The sequence below is a fragment of the Mycteria americana genome, chromosome 11 (assembly GCF_035582795.1).
Source record: "Mycteria americana isolate JAX WOST 10 ecotype Jacksonville Zoo and Gardens chromosome 11, USCA_MyAme_1.0, whole genome shotgun sequence".
NCBI classification, from domain to species: domain Eukaryota; kingdom Metazoa; phylum Chordata; class Aves; order Ciconiiformes; family Ciconiidae; genus Mycteria; species Mycteria americana.
In genome coordinates this window covers 7,310,400-7,329,457 of record NC_134375.1, presented here as the reverse complement: position 1 = coordinate 7,329,457, position 19,058 = coordinate 7,310,400, and the positions used below count along the sequence as shown (strand labels likewise).

General features: G+C 42.7%; 1 protein-coding gene across 9 annotated transcripts in view; it reads right to left on the bottom strand.

Moving 5' to 3' along the window:
• LOC142415492 (6-phosphofructo-2-kinase/fructose-2,6-bisphosphatase 4) overlaps positions 1-19,058 on the bottom strand; it is a 54,172-nt gene that overhangs the window by 22,299 nt on the left and 12,815 nt on the right. For 7 of the 9 annotated variants that reach the window (XM_075513885.1, XM_075513883.1, XM_075513886.1 and 4 more), the window contains exons 1-4: positions 14,837-14,953; positions 6,968-7,084; positions 3,189-3,285; positions 670-736 (exon numbers count right to left, since the gene is read on the bottom strand). In XM_075513885.1, coding sequence (XP_075370000.1) covers positions 670-736; positions 3,189-3,285; positions 6,968-7,084; positions 14,837-14,942 — 387 coding nt within the window. In that variant the 5' untranslated portion in view covers positions 14,943-14,953. Of the gene's footprint in view, positions 1-669; positions 737-3,188; positions 3,286-6,967; positions 7,085-14,836; positions 14,954-19,058 lie in introns of those variants that run through there. The other 2 variants (XM_075513889.1, XM_075513891.1) reach the window with 1 other exon arrangement.

Sequence of the window (19,058 nt, the reverse complement as noted above, 5' to 3'; positions counted from 1 at the left end):
AAAGTTTACCTCATGTCCCCAGCAAAACTTGTAATTACAGTCAATGGTTTTGCGTGATTAGTTAATGAAAACGCCACAGAGTTGTGTCAGTAGTCTTAAGAAAAGCAATGTTATGCAAATTAATGTGAATACACAACGTCAGTAATTGAACAGCTGATGTTTTGCATCCCACTGATGTTTTGCATCCCATTATTAAACACTCAGATGCAGCAATTTACTTTGAGATTCTCCTGCTCTCTTCAGAGATTTCTCATGTCAGTAACACAACTGCCAAGCAATACCCAGGATGCATTTTGTTCAGTAAGTCTATACCTTTCACTTGAAACACTAGACTATCAAATAGAAACACAAGTGCAACCAAAACAACAGATGTGTTTAACAGTACGTTATATTATGCGGAGAGAAGGGGGACATTTTTTTCTTACTGTTACCCTCCCCTCAGTTAACCCCTCAAATCACAAAGATGGTTGCTCAACACGGCATCATCACCCTGAACTTCAGTGCTCCTTTCACTGCAGCAACAAGGCAGATCTAACATCTCCCAAAGAAAAAAAAAAAATCTGATATACTGAAGAGATATTGGAATTACTCAGGCTGTATATTATCCAGTAGACACACACTGTTTTGTAGGGAAGCATCTCAAGAATGTGTCTTCAACAAGAAACTTACAGCCACGTGCCCATTTTCTTCACTGAGGTACTGTCGGACGTCATTCAGCGCTGCTAAGGCACACTGTCTTAAAAATGAAAGAGAGTAAAACTCAAATGCTAGTTAAAAGTCATTTTATTAATGCACTTGTGCATTGTGATCAAAGTGCCCTGCAAACATTATCTAATCTCTCTCAAAACCACAGATTTTTTAATCAGTCCCCTCCCTCCCCCCCCCATATGGGAAAAACCAACAGAGGTCACCCAAGCTATACTAAGGAGACGTGGTCATGGCTATCTGCCTAAAAAAAGACCAGTCCTGTGCTCCTCTGTGCAACTGATACAACTATACAGCACCACAGAATACCCATCAACTTTGCTGACCAGGATAAACTTTCACTGATCAAAAATAACATCACTGAATCATCCCTGCAACTGTAATCTTTTCCCGATTACCTACTCATAGATATTTTTTGCTTCTTAATTCGATTCTCAAAGAGGGAAAAAATAAATCCACTTAGGGCTTTTATCTTGCAGCCCTACGTTAAAGTGGATAGACAACTATTTTTCAGTAATCTACTACTACTCTTTTGAACTATTGTGTAAAAATTGTTTATGTCAAAAAATCTGTTAAAACAGAGAGCAAAACAAAGTTAGCACTAAGTATTAGGGACAGAGGTGAAAAGAACATCCCATTGTAGTCACCAACCCAATGTAATTAGTACTGGAGACCGCTGAGGACACAAACACCAAAAAACCCACCCCTACATACTTTACACTTGTGTTAAATCTAGACAAGAATAAATTAATTTGCAACTTTCCTATCTCCCCAGCGTTAGTACTATCTTCAAAGTCCATTATGATTTCTAACACAAAAATAATACTGGAGGGCAACATTAACATTGTGCACAATTTACTCATTAGTAGAACAAAGCCTCATCTATTTCCAGTAAGTACAGTCTTTTTGCAGTACCACCATAAAAACCTGTCCATTTCAACAGCCTTTCTATGCATTACTACCCTATTTTGACTTCCAGACTGAAATGCTTAACTCTTCTCTTACATTTACCATATTCTGCATGCACAGCTTTATCGTAAAAGAAAAACAAAGGCTTTTCAATCCTGACAGTATTTCCACATTGGCACGGTTAATAGATGTCAGGAACTTAGATTCATCAGTCAAGTCTTCACTAAATAAATATAAACCCTCTTTACTCATTGCTAACTAGGCAGATTAGCTCACACAGCCCATTTCATGTTATATTCCCCGTCATTTAGTCTAACAGGTGACACAGAGGCGCATTAAACATTTGGCTCTACCTCTAAGCAAAAGGTAGGGGCTTGCAAGGCTAATGCATCTCATATCTACTCTTTGGTCCCAAAGGATTAGGAGGTTCTTAGGCAAGTTGTTGTTCTTTGACATTAACAATACTCAACTGCTGCTGAAGGGGAAAGGGAAGCAAGAGAGGACAAGCAGAGGGACAGCCACAAAAGAAAGTCCAGACGGTAGGAAAGTCCAGACATTTTTTATTCTTGAGCTGAAGCAATTAAGAACAAAATACTCCATATTTTAAGTAGCCTAAAAAAATTGCATTTCCATTCCTCTAAAATTTGTTCCTTCTCATTTCATACTGCATTCTCTTAAACGTTTTCCTGAACGTACAAAAAAAGACAATGAATGGCCAAGAAAATCAAAAGACCTTCTTATTTGGTCTTCTGTAAGAAAGAGGCAGCTCCCTCTTGCTCTGACCTTCTCTTTCTTCGAAAGGTCTTTCCTCTACATTAAACTACAGGACTCTTTCCAAGCAAGAGGGGAGTCTCAAGTGCTTCATCTGGGCACAGAAGTTCACACTGGTGCCCACCTTGCTTTGTATAGCATTAGGAAAACATGGCAATTTTCAAGGTAGTGCACTGATTGATTGCATGAAGCACCTGCATGGTGGCCAAAAAGACAATTTCAGGGAGAGATTAATAGTGTTTCCTTCCCACTCATTTGAATGGATAATGGCAAACGCATTCAAAGCACTCCAGGCGAAAAATTCCAGTATGCAAACCAAAAAGAAAAGCAGTTACGTGGGTTTTTTCGTCTTTATGATCCACACAAAAGCTCCTAAAATGGCATTTTAGGAATTAGACAGCAGAAAGAGCCACATCTATTACCTTACAAAAAGGTAAGAAAAATAATAACTATTTGTTAAAACTGCTTTGTTTTGTGTGAAAACATCCTGGAGTATCTGCAGGAATAACAGCAGTCACAGCCTGCTGAAAGGTGAAAAGGAATCAAGTATTTACTTTCTCTTCATTTTTGGTGCTTGAGATGAAGCAGTTAAGAAAAAAAATACCCCAAATTTTTAGCAGCCTAAACAAGTCACTTTTCCACCTCCTCTAGAATTTCTTTTCCTTGTCATTTCATACTGCAGTCTCTTAAGGGTCATCTTAAGCATACAAAAATGCAACTTAAAGCAGTCTCCAAGAGCAAATTGCACAGGGTACCATTTTATTACAATTAGTATTGTGTAGCCAAACACATTCAAAACTTACTTCCTGATTTTCAAGCCTTCTTCATTGTCAGGCAGGAAGAATTCAAAAGATTTATACTTTTTCACCAAATCTCGACGATACTGACCAACATTAAATTCTGCCAAGAAGAAATCAGTATTAGTGGGAACTAACAGTATTCACATAAAAAGGACAAAAGTTATGACAGCTTTGAAACCAAACTACCTGCAAGGATAGAATAATTTAGCATGTACGAAGTCTCCATATCATACTACTTCTTGTGTTTTGGGGAGTTTGTTTGGTTGGTTTTTAAATACAAAGACAACAACAAATCATGGAAATGGCAAAAGAACATTTGGGCTGTAGGTGGCTTCAATGGAGTCACTTGACCTTACTGCTGTGCCTCTGTCTGCCAGTTTGCCTGAACAACAAAAAGAAACTCTTTTCCTCCTTTGCAGGGGTGGTTGGCAGCCTATTTCAGTAGTCTACAAAGGACTACTAATAATTTAGCTTTTTCTTCTGTGTATATCTGCAGCAAAATAATATTCTGACAGTACCTCCCAAAGCTTTCAGCTCTTATTTAAGCAAGAAAGAGTTCTAAATAGGACTAACCAATCTTGCTTTTGATAAACGAAACTTAAAATTCAAGTTGTGGAAACATTTTCTTGGAACTCTGCTCAAATATTTCTATTCCTTAAGGATCAGTACATACTATTTCACAACCCCATTCCGTTTATTTAAAAAAATGCTTAAGTTGTGTTTAAAAAAAAAAAAAAACCAAACTGCGTAAGTAGTGAACATAATCTTACTGTGATGTCTTAACAGTGGTCAAAGAAAACTATTCCTTATCTGGGCAAAGGTCTATAATGTCTATGGCCGTACACACGTCACAATATCGGATATGGGATTAGGGCAAGGCAGTTGCGTTTTGCCACACGGCAGACAATGACACTGTACCCTACTTAACTTCATTCGACAACTCTGAAAGTAGGTCTCTGAAGTGCGATTAATGTTTAACTTGTTTCTGACCTATAGGTTTTCTCTGCTGAACTGCAAAGCTTTTTTTTTTTTTTTTTTTTAACATTAGATCAAACTGGAAGTGTTCTGTTTGAGAAGCCGCCAAGGTATAACTACTTGCCAGACTTCATTTCTGGAAAGAGGAAAAGAAGTACTAGACACAATTTCTGAGTTGTAATTAAGAAAAAAAAGATACAGGATAAAAGAGCTCAACCATAAGCTGCTGTTGGGATGGGAAGCAGAGGATAAAAAAATAAATATTGTTTATCTCCCAAAAAGTGAAGTTTTGATTTAATTCAACAATGCCGATGTGGTCAACTGTATGACATGGATTATAGTACAATCCAGGTTATTCTGTGACAGGATTAATAAGCACTGGCCATACCGGCTACATGAAAAGGTGGCTCCTTGTAAGAAAAACAGAAGATGCAAGAAGTTCAGATGACCAGTGTTGTCAAGCAATAGCCCTTTAAAAATAAAAAATAATGAATTTCATAAGAAATAATAGTTACTGCAAGAGAGTCATGCACAGCAAAAGAAAAAGTGCTATCTGGTGGGACGATCTCTAGCCCTTATTACTAGCATCCACCCCTGTGGAACAGTTTCACACAGCTAACTGGTATCACAACTACCACACAGCCAGAACTATTCAAAAAAGCTTCCCAAAGTTCAGTATCTAAAAACCACGCTGCAACACAATTCTATTCAGGCATCTAATTGACCTCATTTCCTTCAAAAAGCTCAGACAAAAGTCCTTTGTATTTTTAACCATTTCACATTCTAAACAACAGAGGATTTTGGAAGGAACAAAAGAAAACACAGAACTGATGGCTGAAATGATTCAACTAACATCAACTCTGGACTATTTACCTCCACGTTCTGTTCTTGAACTCTCCAGCTTGCCTAATGCATGTTACATGAAGTGATGGCGTTTATCTTTTCTCTGGTTTACATAACCTCATAATTTTAACCATCTGTCTCAGAGAATAAGAACACTTACTACATTAAGCACACGTTAATTTTAAGACATTAAGAGCCAAAGGGTAACAGCTGTTAAGGCTACTCAATACTTACAACGTATACACTTCAGTCCCAATCAACTGGATGCATTAGGCAACATGTCATCTATTCCCTCAGTCAGTGAGGTATTTTAAATTTATTTCAGCTTCAGTAAAATTGCAGCACTGATGACACAAACAACAGGAAGGGTCTGTGGTTTTCCAAGAAAATTCCAAGTCACCCTTTCTAACAAAGACAAACCATGACCAGCAACCTAGGATGGAAGCTCATAGAGCAACTTTATGTTGTGTAAGAGCAACTTTACACAAAATCAGGCAGCAACGTTGTAACTATTTTTATTAAGCACTGGCACATACATTTTCTGATGTGCTGCTCCCAGTAGCCCATGAAACTTTTCCTATAACTGAAGCAGACCATCCCTACCTATTTTACTGTATTCGGGATATATTCAACCAAGCATGAGCCAGATGTGGATGGTACATCCAACCAAGCATGAGCCAGATATGGACAGTATCTTGTTTGTTGTCCGATACTGGATTTCTGCTTCTCAAAGTTCACATAGTAAAACGCTCAACACAATGACATACACACATAACATATCTACATACTTCTATATTATACATTTTATCAGCTTGGATATAGGCTAATGTATTTAGATTGTTATTCTGCTTCAACCTAACGGATAAAACTGAAGTCCCTAAATATCTGATACTGCTCATCAGAAGGGTGATCCTGCGTGAAAACAATCAAAACTTAGGTGATAATTTAAATCCTGTAAACTCTCATACTCAAAAAATATAATGAATCCTCCATAACATCTCATCTAAAACAACGCATTAGACAAGTTTCTAAGACCTTAGGAAAACACCAAATCCAAAAGCTATACCCTAGAATCCAAAGGCAGTTTAGGCCAGAACTCTTCATCTTGATTTCTTAGAGCTATAAGGAAATACACCTCTGAATTTCCAGCCAAAAGTCTACACTTTAGTATGATCTAATGTTTAATGCTATTTAAATGATTAACTACTCATAAAGCTACCATTACTGCACCAGACACAGAAATCACAGAACACTACCTTTTTCTTCTACAGAGACAGAGGAGAAGGCAGGGGAAGATGGCTGCTCAGAACCTCAAGTGGACTTAGGCCTCGTTTAATTGTCAGTCTGGGCCCACAAGATACCACAGGAGCTTGGGAATGAGGTCCGTGGCATAGCCAATCTGAGCCATCATTTCCCACCCAAAACACACATATAAAGTCCTTAAGAGTGATAACAAGTGGCTGCTTCAGTTCCTTGGGCTCTTAATATTCAGACAAAGAGCTGTAACTCATTCCACAAATGCAGTTAAACAAAGAGTTACACAGAGAATTACACGTTGCACAAAGTTCACAGAGAAAAGAAGATGGAGAAGTCAGAACTTTAACCCAGAAGTGCCGACTGCTCGTCCACTTGTAAACGAGATTCCCTTTCACCCACATAAAGAACAGGGAAGGAGGAAAAAAAAAAAAAAAAAAAAGGACAGCTGAAGAACCAACACGTTAAGGGACAAGGGCAAAAAGTTGATTTAGGCACCTGGCAGAACAAGGAGGTAAATGAACAGTCACCAGAATTTGATTAATTACTATCTAAACAGAGAGCCTGTGTATGCTATTGCTTAAAAATAAGTTAACAAAGCAGAAGGATTTTAACTAGTCAAACTGGGCAACGAAATTACTGGGAATTAAATGTATAAACACCTAACATTAGCCCTGTCCTTCTGATGTAAACAAAAATAAATCCATCACCTTTTGTAGGCACTCCAATCCAATTTAAATAGCGTGTCAGCTTCTTCGAGATGTAGGTTTTTCCTCTTGCTGGGAGACCCACCATGACAATCAGAGTAGGGCAATTGGTCATACATACTGAAACAGAAAACCAGGATTTACCATTAACATTCCCAGAAAGCAAAGGCTTATACTGCAGTGGAAAATAACAATCCATGTGCTCTCTGAGGAAGTGACCGTTCAAGCAGCTCATGCACTGTGTCTCACTATTTCAGGGGGGTTCTTCAGGGGTACGGTGGACCTAACCAGGTTTCTTATGCCATGTTGAATTTTGGAAGGGTCAGTGGTAGTGCAATGCTGGACACGTGAGTTGTATACAGGCAGAAGAGAAGAAACCTATGTATTTGCATACATGTTTTAAGACATGAAAACAATACCAAAAAAAGGACACTGACATCTTACACTCCTAGGTACCTCAGTTCAGTGCTTGCATTGAAAGGAAACAGCAAGGTGTACACAATTTTTAGATAATTTTAAAATCTGTAAGACCTCAACACTGCTTCAACCTTTTTTTGGTCTTGAGCAAAACAACCATGACAGATGCGGCTTAATACATTATAATATGACATGGTACTCACTATTTATTATTTCTCTTTTCAATATTATTAACACAAAAATCTCTCTTGAAACAGAGCTCATTTTGACTGTTCTTTGATGGTTACTAGGAATAAATCACAAGTATTCTATGCAATCAAGTACAATAATCCAATACACAGATATACGTACAGAAATACTCTTAATCAAAGGCAGAGTGTTTAATTAAAAAAAAAACAACACTGTAGGAAGGTAAAGGAGTTATATGTATAAACTGAAAACCTTGAGGCATTTCCTTTCAAATGACAAGTTTTCGAACATTTTAACGGCACAAAACTATGGATACCTTGCATGAATCTATCACAGCTACAAGGAACTGCCTAAAAAGAAAGAAGATATTAAAGTGGCGCAAAGATACCACCGGCTCCCTCCATCCCCTATTTCAAAGGGAATTAATTTCTAGACAATCCACATGTGCATCAGTTTCCTCAATGTGTTGACAGAGGAGGAGTCAAGTCACTCCAAAAGACTAAATCTCAGTGTTACACCGTAAGGCATAACTAACTGTTGTACAAAGCACTGTGATTGCCGGAGATTCCCAAACCTTAGATTGACAAAGTCCCATCCCACAAAGTCACTTGCATGAATCTGGCACAGTTACTCCGCATAGCAAACCCATTGAAAAAGAACAAACGGATTAGCAAAGACAGATCCACTTTCTTAAACCGCGAATTCAAAAGAAAAAAAACAAAACCCAAATCCATTAAAAATACATGACTTTTCATGAGAGAGAGCAGGCAAAACCATACCTAACCTCAAACCCGTGAAACAGTCTACTACGCCATGTAATTAAAGTTATAGGGAACTGAATGCAAACCAAAACAGATCCATCCAAACACGTCCATGTCTCCAGAAGGAGGACACTGATAAAAGCCCTCAGAGTAAGATCCTCTGTGCAGAAGCCTATAAACAAGGACAATGTTTTCTTGTCCCTTTTCCTCTATGTGCTAAGTTCAGGCCTCTGAACCCTGACTCCAAGAGGAGGAAGGAAGGCTCAGGAGAAACAAAGTCTATGAAGTGTAAAGCTCAGTAAGTGCTGTACTCTTAACAGCTTTGCTTCTGGTTTTAAGGACAATAAAATAAAATATTGAGATGAGAAAAATCCCTGAGCCCTTAGAAGGTTTAAGAGAAGACCTTGTTCTTCAAAGCCAATTTGAAAGGTTCTTCATCTGAAATATCCAGATTGAGTTTTAAATAATTTTCCAGTGTATGCAGTGAAATAAGAGTTGTAAAAACAAAGACAAACCAGGATCTGTACAGAAAGGCTCTGTACCCTGCCTCAGGTCCACCTGCTCTGCAAGGAACCTGTGCTAAGTGAAACAAGCTTTTCTACCTATTCTGAACAGAATTTACCAACTAACATTACATCTAGATCACCTCAATTTTTATTTTTTTTTCCCTGGGATGAGCCATACAAATTTAGCCTTCTCATAGCCTTTCGGTAATGTAACGATAAACCTACACTGGAGCAAAACTCCATTTTGCAAAACTAAGGGCTAGGAAGCTACCGTGAAGAAACCTGCAACCCGCTTAAATGGTTGCTTCACAGATTACACCGACGACCACTCTCTAAGCTAAGTCCTACCGCCAACGTCGGTTTGTAATAGATCAAACAACATGCAAGAGGGACACCTCCTCCCATTGCCAAGCAGTCAGTGTGCAAGTCTGGCATCACGTGCATTTTTATGCAAATTTCCTCAAAGAAAGTAGAAAAACTAGCAAAATTGCCTTTATTACAGCCCTATGCGTACAGCTTAACATGCATGCCTAACCTGTCACTCTGATCGCTCTGTGCACCGCTGTTTAGTGTGCGACCATATAGCAGAAACCAAGGGAATTACCTGCTGATCCCAATCAAACAAGTTCCAGTCCTATTCTGATCAGGTGCCAGGCTGACCTGAGAGCGCTTGTCTTCTTTAAAGGCAGATACCCTGCACACCAAAAGGAGATATACCACTGATTCCAATCATCTTAAATACTCTGCTTTTACATAATGCCGTAGCCCTGTAAACAGCACTACACAGCACATGGTGCTACGGCATATACCACCCATTAGTACTTGTCTTCAACAAGAGGATGCCAGTTCGCCATCTAAAATTCGGGACTCTAGAAAACGTTTGGTGTTTTGGTTTAGACATCCAACAACGGTTGCGGTCTAATACCACTTACACAGGTGGCACTTTGTGACAAGCACACCTATGCATTCGGAGGTAGAACTCAAAGGCACATTTTTGCTGCCCAAAACAGCAGATGGTAACAGCTAAATGACAGGACTGAAAATAAAAGCACACAAAGCAACTATTTTATTTTTTCTGTACCTCAGTGTAGCGTTCTCAACAACACACGTAAGACTCAGTGCGGCAAACAGGTTTTTGTTTTCTTCCTTACAATCCTGTGTCATTAACAAGGCTTAATTTTGCTCATTAGCTCAGTAAAAAAGTCAAGACTAAAATAAAATGCAAAGTTCTGAGGATGTATCAAATACTCAGAAGTTCAAAATAATTTCATTTTCTTTCATTTTATCTAAACCACAACTTTCTCAACAAAATGTTGCCAACACTCACTGCAAGTGGGGAGGAACGTTCCTTCCAATGACAGTACTTAAAATGTCAGTGTCTCAAGACTTACACCTTCCTTTGAAGAAATGTAAGCAATTTTGACATAAGGATGCGGACTGATAAAAAAACCCAACAAATGACAAGTTACACATATCTAACTGCTGGAACACAAAAGCCTCTTTAGTTTAGTATTTTCCCAATAGCACAATGCTCAATTCCCCTTTTCACAGCACCTCACCATCATTCACTTTATACGAAAAACAATTTGCAGCACAAAAGTAGTTTTATGGGTGCGAGTCACAGAACCAAGGCAGACTCCCAAGCGCAGCTTTCTCTCAATTCCTTATCGCTGGATTGTCTGGTTTACCTCCAGAAATCTCTCTACACAATCTAGTCTTGAGAAAACAAACTCATTTTTTAATACTGCTTCACATATATAACTCTTAAGGGTTTCCAACAGCCCCAACCTGTGGATGTGCTATCAACACTAATTTTGCTAGAGGAACATACACATTCAGAACAACAAAACTAAACTTATAGGGTTGTATGCTATCGTTTGCTAAAGATGCTCTATGACTTTACTCAGTTTTTTTCTTTAAAATAGATGTTTGTAATACATGCATGTAAGATTCCATGTTTATAAACAGCAGCATCAAAAAGAAATTTATGTTGCATCCCCTCGCTTACAGGGAACACACAAAAAAATGCCCAAAATACCAATCAGTGAAGGAAAACAGCCAAGTGATGAAGCGCATTAAAATCAAGTACCGCAATTTAAGCAAAGTCATTATCCTAGTTAAAAATGTCTTATATACTAGTGAACAAAGCAGCAAGTTGCAGGTCAGAATAAAGTTATGACTGCCTACCCTTCTAAAGTTTAAGACTTAACAATCAAGGAAAGAAGAAACTACATGCTCATTTCTTGCCTCTTAGACTCTATTGTGAAATAATGCAAGATACAGAAGGTCGTTGTGAAACCAAACTGGGACACTGAACACCCTAGGTCAGCTGTGCAGCATTTCATCAGCCCTCAAAACTCACATGATCTTGTGAAATCAGAGACAAGAGTTGGTGTTTTTCAAGTTCACCTACTACCTAACATATTATCAGCTGTCCCTTCCTCTCACCCAAAATGAGATTTTGGGTTTTCCATATCTGTGTGAAATTTTTAAGACAACTTTCGAGGTCAGATGCTTTTTGTATCTAGCCATCTGAAGTTTGTGAAGGATTCTTGCTGCTTCTATGGCCTTCGACTCAAGGCCTGTTCTCCAAAATCACTGTACTATTTAGAGGCTCATATGCAAATACCTGTAACTATAAGCCAACACAACCACCCTTCCAACTAAGGTTAGCCCTACATGTTTTCACTTATCCAATTTAACTATTGCTAACCCTTTTTTTTTTTTTTCCTGTTGATCAATGACGACAATCGGTCACCCTTCTTCATATCCTGCAGGGACGAGTTCCCCATCCTGCTGCTCTTCCTGAAGAGCATCCTGCTCCTATACCTGAAGAAGCCCATCATCTTCTAATTTGTCTCTCCTCTTTTTGTCCCAATCACCAGTTTCTAACATCACCTTGGTACAAGGGATTCAGAATTCATGTTTGTCCTTTACCCAGCCTCGTGTCACCAGATGCTCCTAGCAGGTCTGCCGTCCACTTGCTCGGGGTTACCATTTGCCTCCTACAGCTTTGATGCCAGCAGCGATGGCCCCATCATACATCCTGATCCTCAGGCTACAGCTAGGTGTTGTCCTTACCTCACTCGCTTTCTCCATCTTCAGTTCCTAGGGCTGGAGTACAACTACAGGTAAGCAGTATGAGCTCAAAGGGTAGAGTTCTTTAGAGCAAAGATAATCTTGATTTTTTTTTTTTTGACCTGATGTACATTCATACTGCTGTACGAACAGCAAATAAAAACCATTAGAATGGCCAAATTCCAGCAGCTTTAGGGAAACAAAGCCATTAACTATGGGGGGGGGGGAAATGTTTAATCACAGGAAGTTCACTATTTATCTCTCACTCTATAAACATCCTTTGCTAGGCTCTCAAAACAACTTTCACTATAGCATACTTTACTATTTGGTTTTTTATGTCCATGTTTGTAGCCCATTGCTTGATTCATAGAGCTTGAAGCAATGTGACACCCAATGCCAAGAGTAGCTTTACTGCAACCTATTTACAGGCAAAACCTTTCACAAAAGACCACAAAAGGTAAGTGGCAGTTATTAATAACAACAGGCGCTTCTGCTGCCTACAAGTCTTGCTTTGGAAGGTCAGTTAGAACAGTTACCTTCATTTTACGGGTCTCACCAGCTATAAAAGCTCAGTCTGCTCAGTAGGCTGCATGCGGCCAGAACTCCTCCTTGAAAACCTCATAATGCACAGACTAAAAGAACTAGCTGTTCAAAGCCCCGTGACAGCTAAACCCTGGCACAGCTAGACAGATTTCTTAGATAATTAGATAATCCCTATTTCTTAGATAATTAGATCCCCAGATAATTAGAGTTGCTACAACTTTTAGAAAAATCACAGGAAAAACTGCTAACCCAGGTAAGTCCCTCTGAAGATGGATCTCCTGAGTCCTCAACTGGAAGTGTGCATGACTCTGCTCACTCACCTTCTAGAAAGATAACGTAAGACTAAAAGTAGTGCAGATAAAGGTCATCAGCATGAATGAGGAAATAAAAAAACCCAACCAAAGAAGACTGAAAGAGTTCATCTTGCTTAGCCTAGAAATTCAGAAGACAGAGCGACTAGCTTCACTGCTTCCACTGGAAAGCTACTCTTGAGGACAAGAAATCCACTTTCAACTTGAGCTTGTATTTTTTGAACAGTAACGTTTCCACACAGTTACCTGTAAAAGCAGAGAACTGAAACCAGTCAGCCCAACACTGCCCCACATCACCCTGCCTGAGCAGTCCATCCTGAGCTGCCACAGCACGACTACAGGGCCTGCAGGTCACGCTGCCCCATCAGAACACGGGGCAATGCACGATACGTGGAAATCTGAGGATAAAGGACTCTGCAGCCCCTTTGCATGGGAAAAATTACAAAGCATTCTTAGTTTGCTGAAAGAAGGTAGATGGTTTTATCAAGGAAGAGTAAGTTCCTCTCCTCTCTAGGCTGTTTGTAATTCTTATGTATCACAAGCGACTGTAGACATATTATACGTATACTGCAAGAGCAAACACGTGCAAAAGCATTAAAAAAAATTTTCCAAATCTGGGAGTTTTTTTTTTAGCAAAAAGGTTTCTCAATTATAAAGGGTCTCGGGCATCAAAAATTATAGAATCCTACCAACAAAAAAAAAAAGATATGTAAAATAATTTTTTTAAAGTTATAATCAAGAGAAGCTAAATAATTCTGCCAAGAAGACTCCATATGTCACCAGATTACGTGACCAATATGCAACTTTGTTCTTGTGGGTTTTTTTGTAAAATAGCGTCTGTGTCAAAGCTATAACAAATGTTATTTTGTTTGGAAAAAAGATGCCACGATAAGGCCAAAATGAAGCATTCTCCTTACCGTGTTTACAAAAGCAATTACGCACACTTTCTGACCCTTCTCCCATTTCAGCTCCTTTTAACACCTACTATTTTTCAGGTGCTGGAATAATTCAGTTCACACAGAAACACACGCCTGCTTCCTAGCAGAAACCAAGAAAGTTTGGGCTTTTTTTTAGCAAGGGCTGGACCAAAGCAAGACCAGAGCCGAGAGGCAGCAGCCCATGGACGCCTGCCATACCAGCAGAGCCCTCAGCTCTTTCTGTCAGCACAGCCTCTTTGCATGACAAATAAAAACAGTTCCACACGACAAAGCCCCTTTTGTCTGCAAAACTGCCGTGCACTGAACCTCAGTTATTTAAGTAAGGGGGGGAAAAAAAAAAAAGAAAAAAAAACCCGCGAGGCAAAGTTTGTTAATAAACTATGGTTTACAAACGCCACAGCCAAAGTCTTTAGAGGCTGATGACTTGGTTGGCTGCACCTCAAAATACGGAAAGCCATTAACTCATACAACAGATGGCCTGATACAGCATTGGCCTTAAAAGAAAAAAACAAAAATACAGTGACATTTTTAGGCCTTTCTTCAAGAAGAATATACTGAATATAAACGCCCCTTGGAACCACAGCGTTAAAAAAAAAAAAAAGAAAGCCAACAACAAAAAAAACCACCCCAACAAAAGCGACTAGAAGAGATACTCTTCCCAGCCAAGCTTTGTTGCCTTCCGTTGGGCACACATCCAGCAGCTTCGGGTTCTTCTGCTTTCCCCGGCGCTTCAGGCGATCCTCCACGGGCGATCGCGACCGCCTCCCTCAGCAGACCCCCCGTCCCCGGCACATCAGCCCCGGGCCGGGTGAACCATTAAAGGAGCCTTTCGCACCAGAGGCGAGGCAAGAGACACGTTAAAGCCCAGGCAAAGGGCTTGGCGCTCAGGGGGGACGGTAGCGGGACCCCCCCGGCTCCGGCCCCTCACGCCGCTTTCCTCGCACCTCGACCCCGTTGAGGCCGAATGGCCCCCGGGAGGGGCTCCGCGGGGCCCGGCTCACCCGCTGCGGCCCAACCGGGGAGGAGGGGGAGCGGCCGCCGGGGGGTCCCGCTGACAGCTGCCGCCCGCCGGGGCTCCGACAGCGCGGCCCGGGCAGACCACCCCCTTCCCCGCCGCCGCCCCGCTCACCGCCGCGCTGGGCGCTGTGCCCCGCCGGCAGCCCGTTGTCGTAGGGCTCCCACGTCTTCTGCAGCGGGTTCTGCGTGAGCTCCCGCGCCGGCGACGCCGCCGCCATCCTCGCCCGCCTCCCGGCTCCCACTGCAGTGGCGGCGGGCGGGGCGGCACCGCCTCTCCGCTCGGCGGGGGCCAGGCCGCGCCGCCCCCTGAGGCGAGGCCGGGCGCGGGAAGCAGCGGCCCCGCGCCGCCCGCAGGACCGCGCTGCGGCGGCTGCCCCGGCCCGATCGGGCCCCCCCCCCCGGGCCGGAACGGCCCCTCACGGGGCTCCCTGCCTCGGCTCCTGCCCCGCAGCGGGAGGACGGAGGCCCGGGGCCGTGCTGGGCCCCGGCGGCGCCCCTGCTCCCTCACGGGAGAGGCTCCGCGCACCCCCCTCGTCTCCAGGCCCGGAGGGGCAGCGGCCTGGCAGGCTGAGGCCACGCCACGCAGCTTGTTTTTCACATCAGGCCGAGCGGGGCCGTCAGCGGCCCGGGCCGGGGTAGGAAAGCAGGGCTGTTCCTGCAGGCAACGATACCGAGGGCTCGGGGTGCAGCCGCGTTGTGCGCAGCCAAGCAGGTGATTCTGTTTTCCGCAGCCAGCAAAGTCCAGCTGCAGAGAACATCACACTGCCTCAGAGGGGCCTTTTTTTAAAGCCCTAAAAATAGCGTGTCCAGGGAGCATGCACTGTGTTTTAAGAAGTCAGGCACCGAACGATGTATTTTCCCAAGTAAACTCTATTTTGGCCTGAAGGCTAAGTGCATATCGATGCAGAAAACCATAAATAAACAATAGGTTTCTAACACCTTGTTTAGCTACCAAAAGAACCTATTCACAAAGTACACGGAAAAGATCCTGTGCTGCAGCAAGCGCAGTGTGTGGCTAAATACAACATCCAGCTGTCGCGTTTCCCCAACTACGTCATCAGCTTTACCAGTGAGAGAAACCCCACAAACTAAGTTCATTAACTGAGTCCTAAAAAACTCATTAACAAAGTCCTAAAAAAGCTGAATATTTCACTACTACATACATCTGTATATTCTACAGAAGATAAATGCAATGCACTGAAGATAGGGTAGTGAAGTGCAATACGCGTTTTCATTATTATTCACTCTCAGGCAGCCGGACATTATGACACCGACCTAAATACAAATGAAGGTCAGTACATATGTTTGGGGTTTTTTTATACCAGTCAGACTCTGAGCATCTGAGGATCGTTTTTAGTTTCTCTATTCCATTACAAGCTAAAGGTAGCTTTTTAAACAACAGAAAATCAGTTCTCCGAGACACTTGGTGAGGCACCCTGGGGAGAGTTAGCACTGGTTTTCCAAAACCATGTTTGCTTGACCTGCCCTTCCCTCTTTTCAAAGTTGATTTCCTTCTCTTCAAGACCGATAACAATTTTCAACCATAGGCACCTGCGCTATATTTTTATGCTAGTATTTTTTTCCTGATTTTGTTTCGACTTAATAGCCGAGGTGGCGAGGGGCAGAGGGGGTTATAGGAGTTACATTAACAAGGGACAGAAAACTAGGAGGAGAGGGAGTTTTTGAACACTTAAAAGCTTCTTGGTTTCTTCTATTACGTATGTATTTACTTCCAACAGCTGCCAAAAGAGTTGTGAGCAGGAACAGTTTAATCTGTGTTCCAGGTTAATCCCAGAAGCCTGTCTACTGAGTGTACACAGAACATTGCAACGAACAGATGACTGACTTCAGGGGCATCCGGACGTACCCGCCTCACCCTCTGACCACAGCGAGGCATGCCACCACCAGGATGCTCCAGCTTTCTTAACAGTGCCTCCAGTAAAGCCAGGCAAGTCCCCAACAGACGTACTGTAACGTTAACAGGAACAACAGACTAACAGGAACGCCGACTTAGAAGAGACTTCTCAGGCTTGTTTTACATAAAGTAGAAAATGTATGAAATCCTTCTAATCTCTAGAAATGCAACTCTCTCCTAAATCTCCTTTCTACAAATTCACACAGTGCAGAAGAACTGAAACTCCACTCACACGCCTGCCTCACGGCTGGAAACACTGACCTGAGGTTGCTCATACAAGAATAGCATTTTTCAGAGGTCTGCAGGGTGAATTAACACATTTCTAAGGCTTGTCCCCCAAACATGAGGCACACCGTCAGCAAACTCTCTTATTGCTCAAGCAGATTTAAACCAGTGGCACCTGTGCAAAACCTAAATAAGGGTTTGTCCAGGTGTTTGTAATGGCATTAGAGGTGTGCATGGACACCTGCTCAGCCTCCTGGCCTTTATTTTTGTGAGGTAAATATTTCAGCTTGAGGGATTACTAACTTCTGTTGTTGATCAAATACATTTAAGGTTGGGTGGGGGGGATGGGGGGATGTTTCATTGTTTTTTTTATAATTTCAGTGTAGTAATGGGCTATTTAAGGACACAGAGAAAGTGAATACAGAAATACTGTGCCACTCCTGAGGTCTCATTTCAGAACATCATTTTTAAGGGCACTACATTAAATTCCTAGGAAGAGACGGAACAAAGAAACATTGCTCGTTAGATTCCCAATAAATGATAGAGATCACCTTCTGCATAATCACATCATCATCAACCACTGTCCTTCTACAAAGGCTTGAGAAGCAGGGCTGGTTCCTGCAGGTGAACTGCTGGGGACTCAGCTTTCTTCGCTACAGGGAGACCACGAATAAGCCTTTACTCCTTGGAAGGCTTTTATGCAACGCTTCTGCTCTCAGGGCCACACTAAGCTGAAAGCTTACCTGAAAAAGCACCTCTCTGCAGACACAAAACATCGAGGGGAAAGGCACTCTTGGAAAATGAACTGCTGCACAGAAACAGAACGTGCTTGCGCCCAGTAACCGAGTTATACTTACTCTTTTCAAATGACTGACAGACAAGACAGGAAACTCTTATGGTTTAATGCATACAGCAAGTGGTAATTATTTCTGAGACAGGGAGAAATAAAAGAGACTGAACCAAGGCTTCTGCTTGATCTTATAGAAACCCTACTTTGTATCTGTAAATAAGCTGTATCATATGGTAACCACACAATACAAGTTCTACAATATCTGCAAGTCACTTTCATGTATCTCATTTCCCTAGTACAGATATCACTTTATAGCCTGACAGCCTATAAAACATCCATAAACCACCCAACATCCCTGCCTCCTCTCTTTTCCACCATCGCTCCGGCAGCACCAGCTCACTACTTGGAATAAGAAAAGAAGACTTTCCAGTCCTCCAACTGCCCGTGCCCTCACCACACTGAGCACAGCAGATACAGCTCACGAAAAACCAGTTCACAAACCCTTCTGCAGCACAGAAGATTCAAGAGATAGCTGTAAAATGACTAAAGGATGCACAGACACAGCCAGAGGTCACAACATATGGTTTATATAAGCAGGATGCCTGCAAAGGAGTCCCCACACTGTGGCAGGTCCTGAGATAAAGCACGTGTGATGTTTCAGCACCGCACTTACAAGCCCTGGGCAGGCTACAACGATATCCTGTTCCTGCTCTCGTAGCAAAGCACAAAGAAGCTTTTTCTGGGAAGCTCCTGAAATACAGAGCACAGAGCAAAACCTTCGAGTTAAAAAGCTGCTGAAACACAAGCTTCCCCTTCTTATTGCCGACGCTTAAAAAAAAGCTGTTTGTGACGTTAGCCGTGCCTTCCAAGAAACGGCGCACCACAAACGATCAACACTTGGAAGCGTACTGAACGGTTATCTTGCGCGTTTACAAAATACGACACGAACCGGAGACTTTTACGGAAGTGAGCGCTGTGACGGTTGCTCCCCTTCACCGCGCACCTCACCGGGTACCGCCGAGAGCCTCCCTTGCCTTGGGGAAGCCCTGCGGTTAACCTCAGCTCTCGGGTGGGCAGCAGCACGCCGGGGCTACGGGCCCCGGGCTGGGTCCCGCCCGCGCCCGCCCCCCACCGCCGCGCCCTGTGCGCCGCCCGCGCCCGCCAGGCGGCGCCCTGGCACCGCCCGCGGCCACTCCGCGGGCGCGCAGGCTGCAAGGCGCCCCCTGGCGGCTGGCTGCAGACACCGCCCCCGCAGGCGGCGCAAGGCGGGCAGCAGCGGCGGGGCCCGGCCTGCCCTCGCAGGGAGCCCGGGGAGGGTCCGGGCCCCCCGAGGTGGAACCGCGCTCAGCAGGCCGAGCTGCAGCAGATGGCCATTCCCCTGGAAAAATTCCCCATTCCCAGACC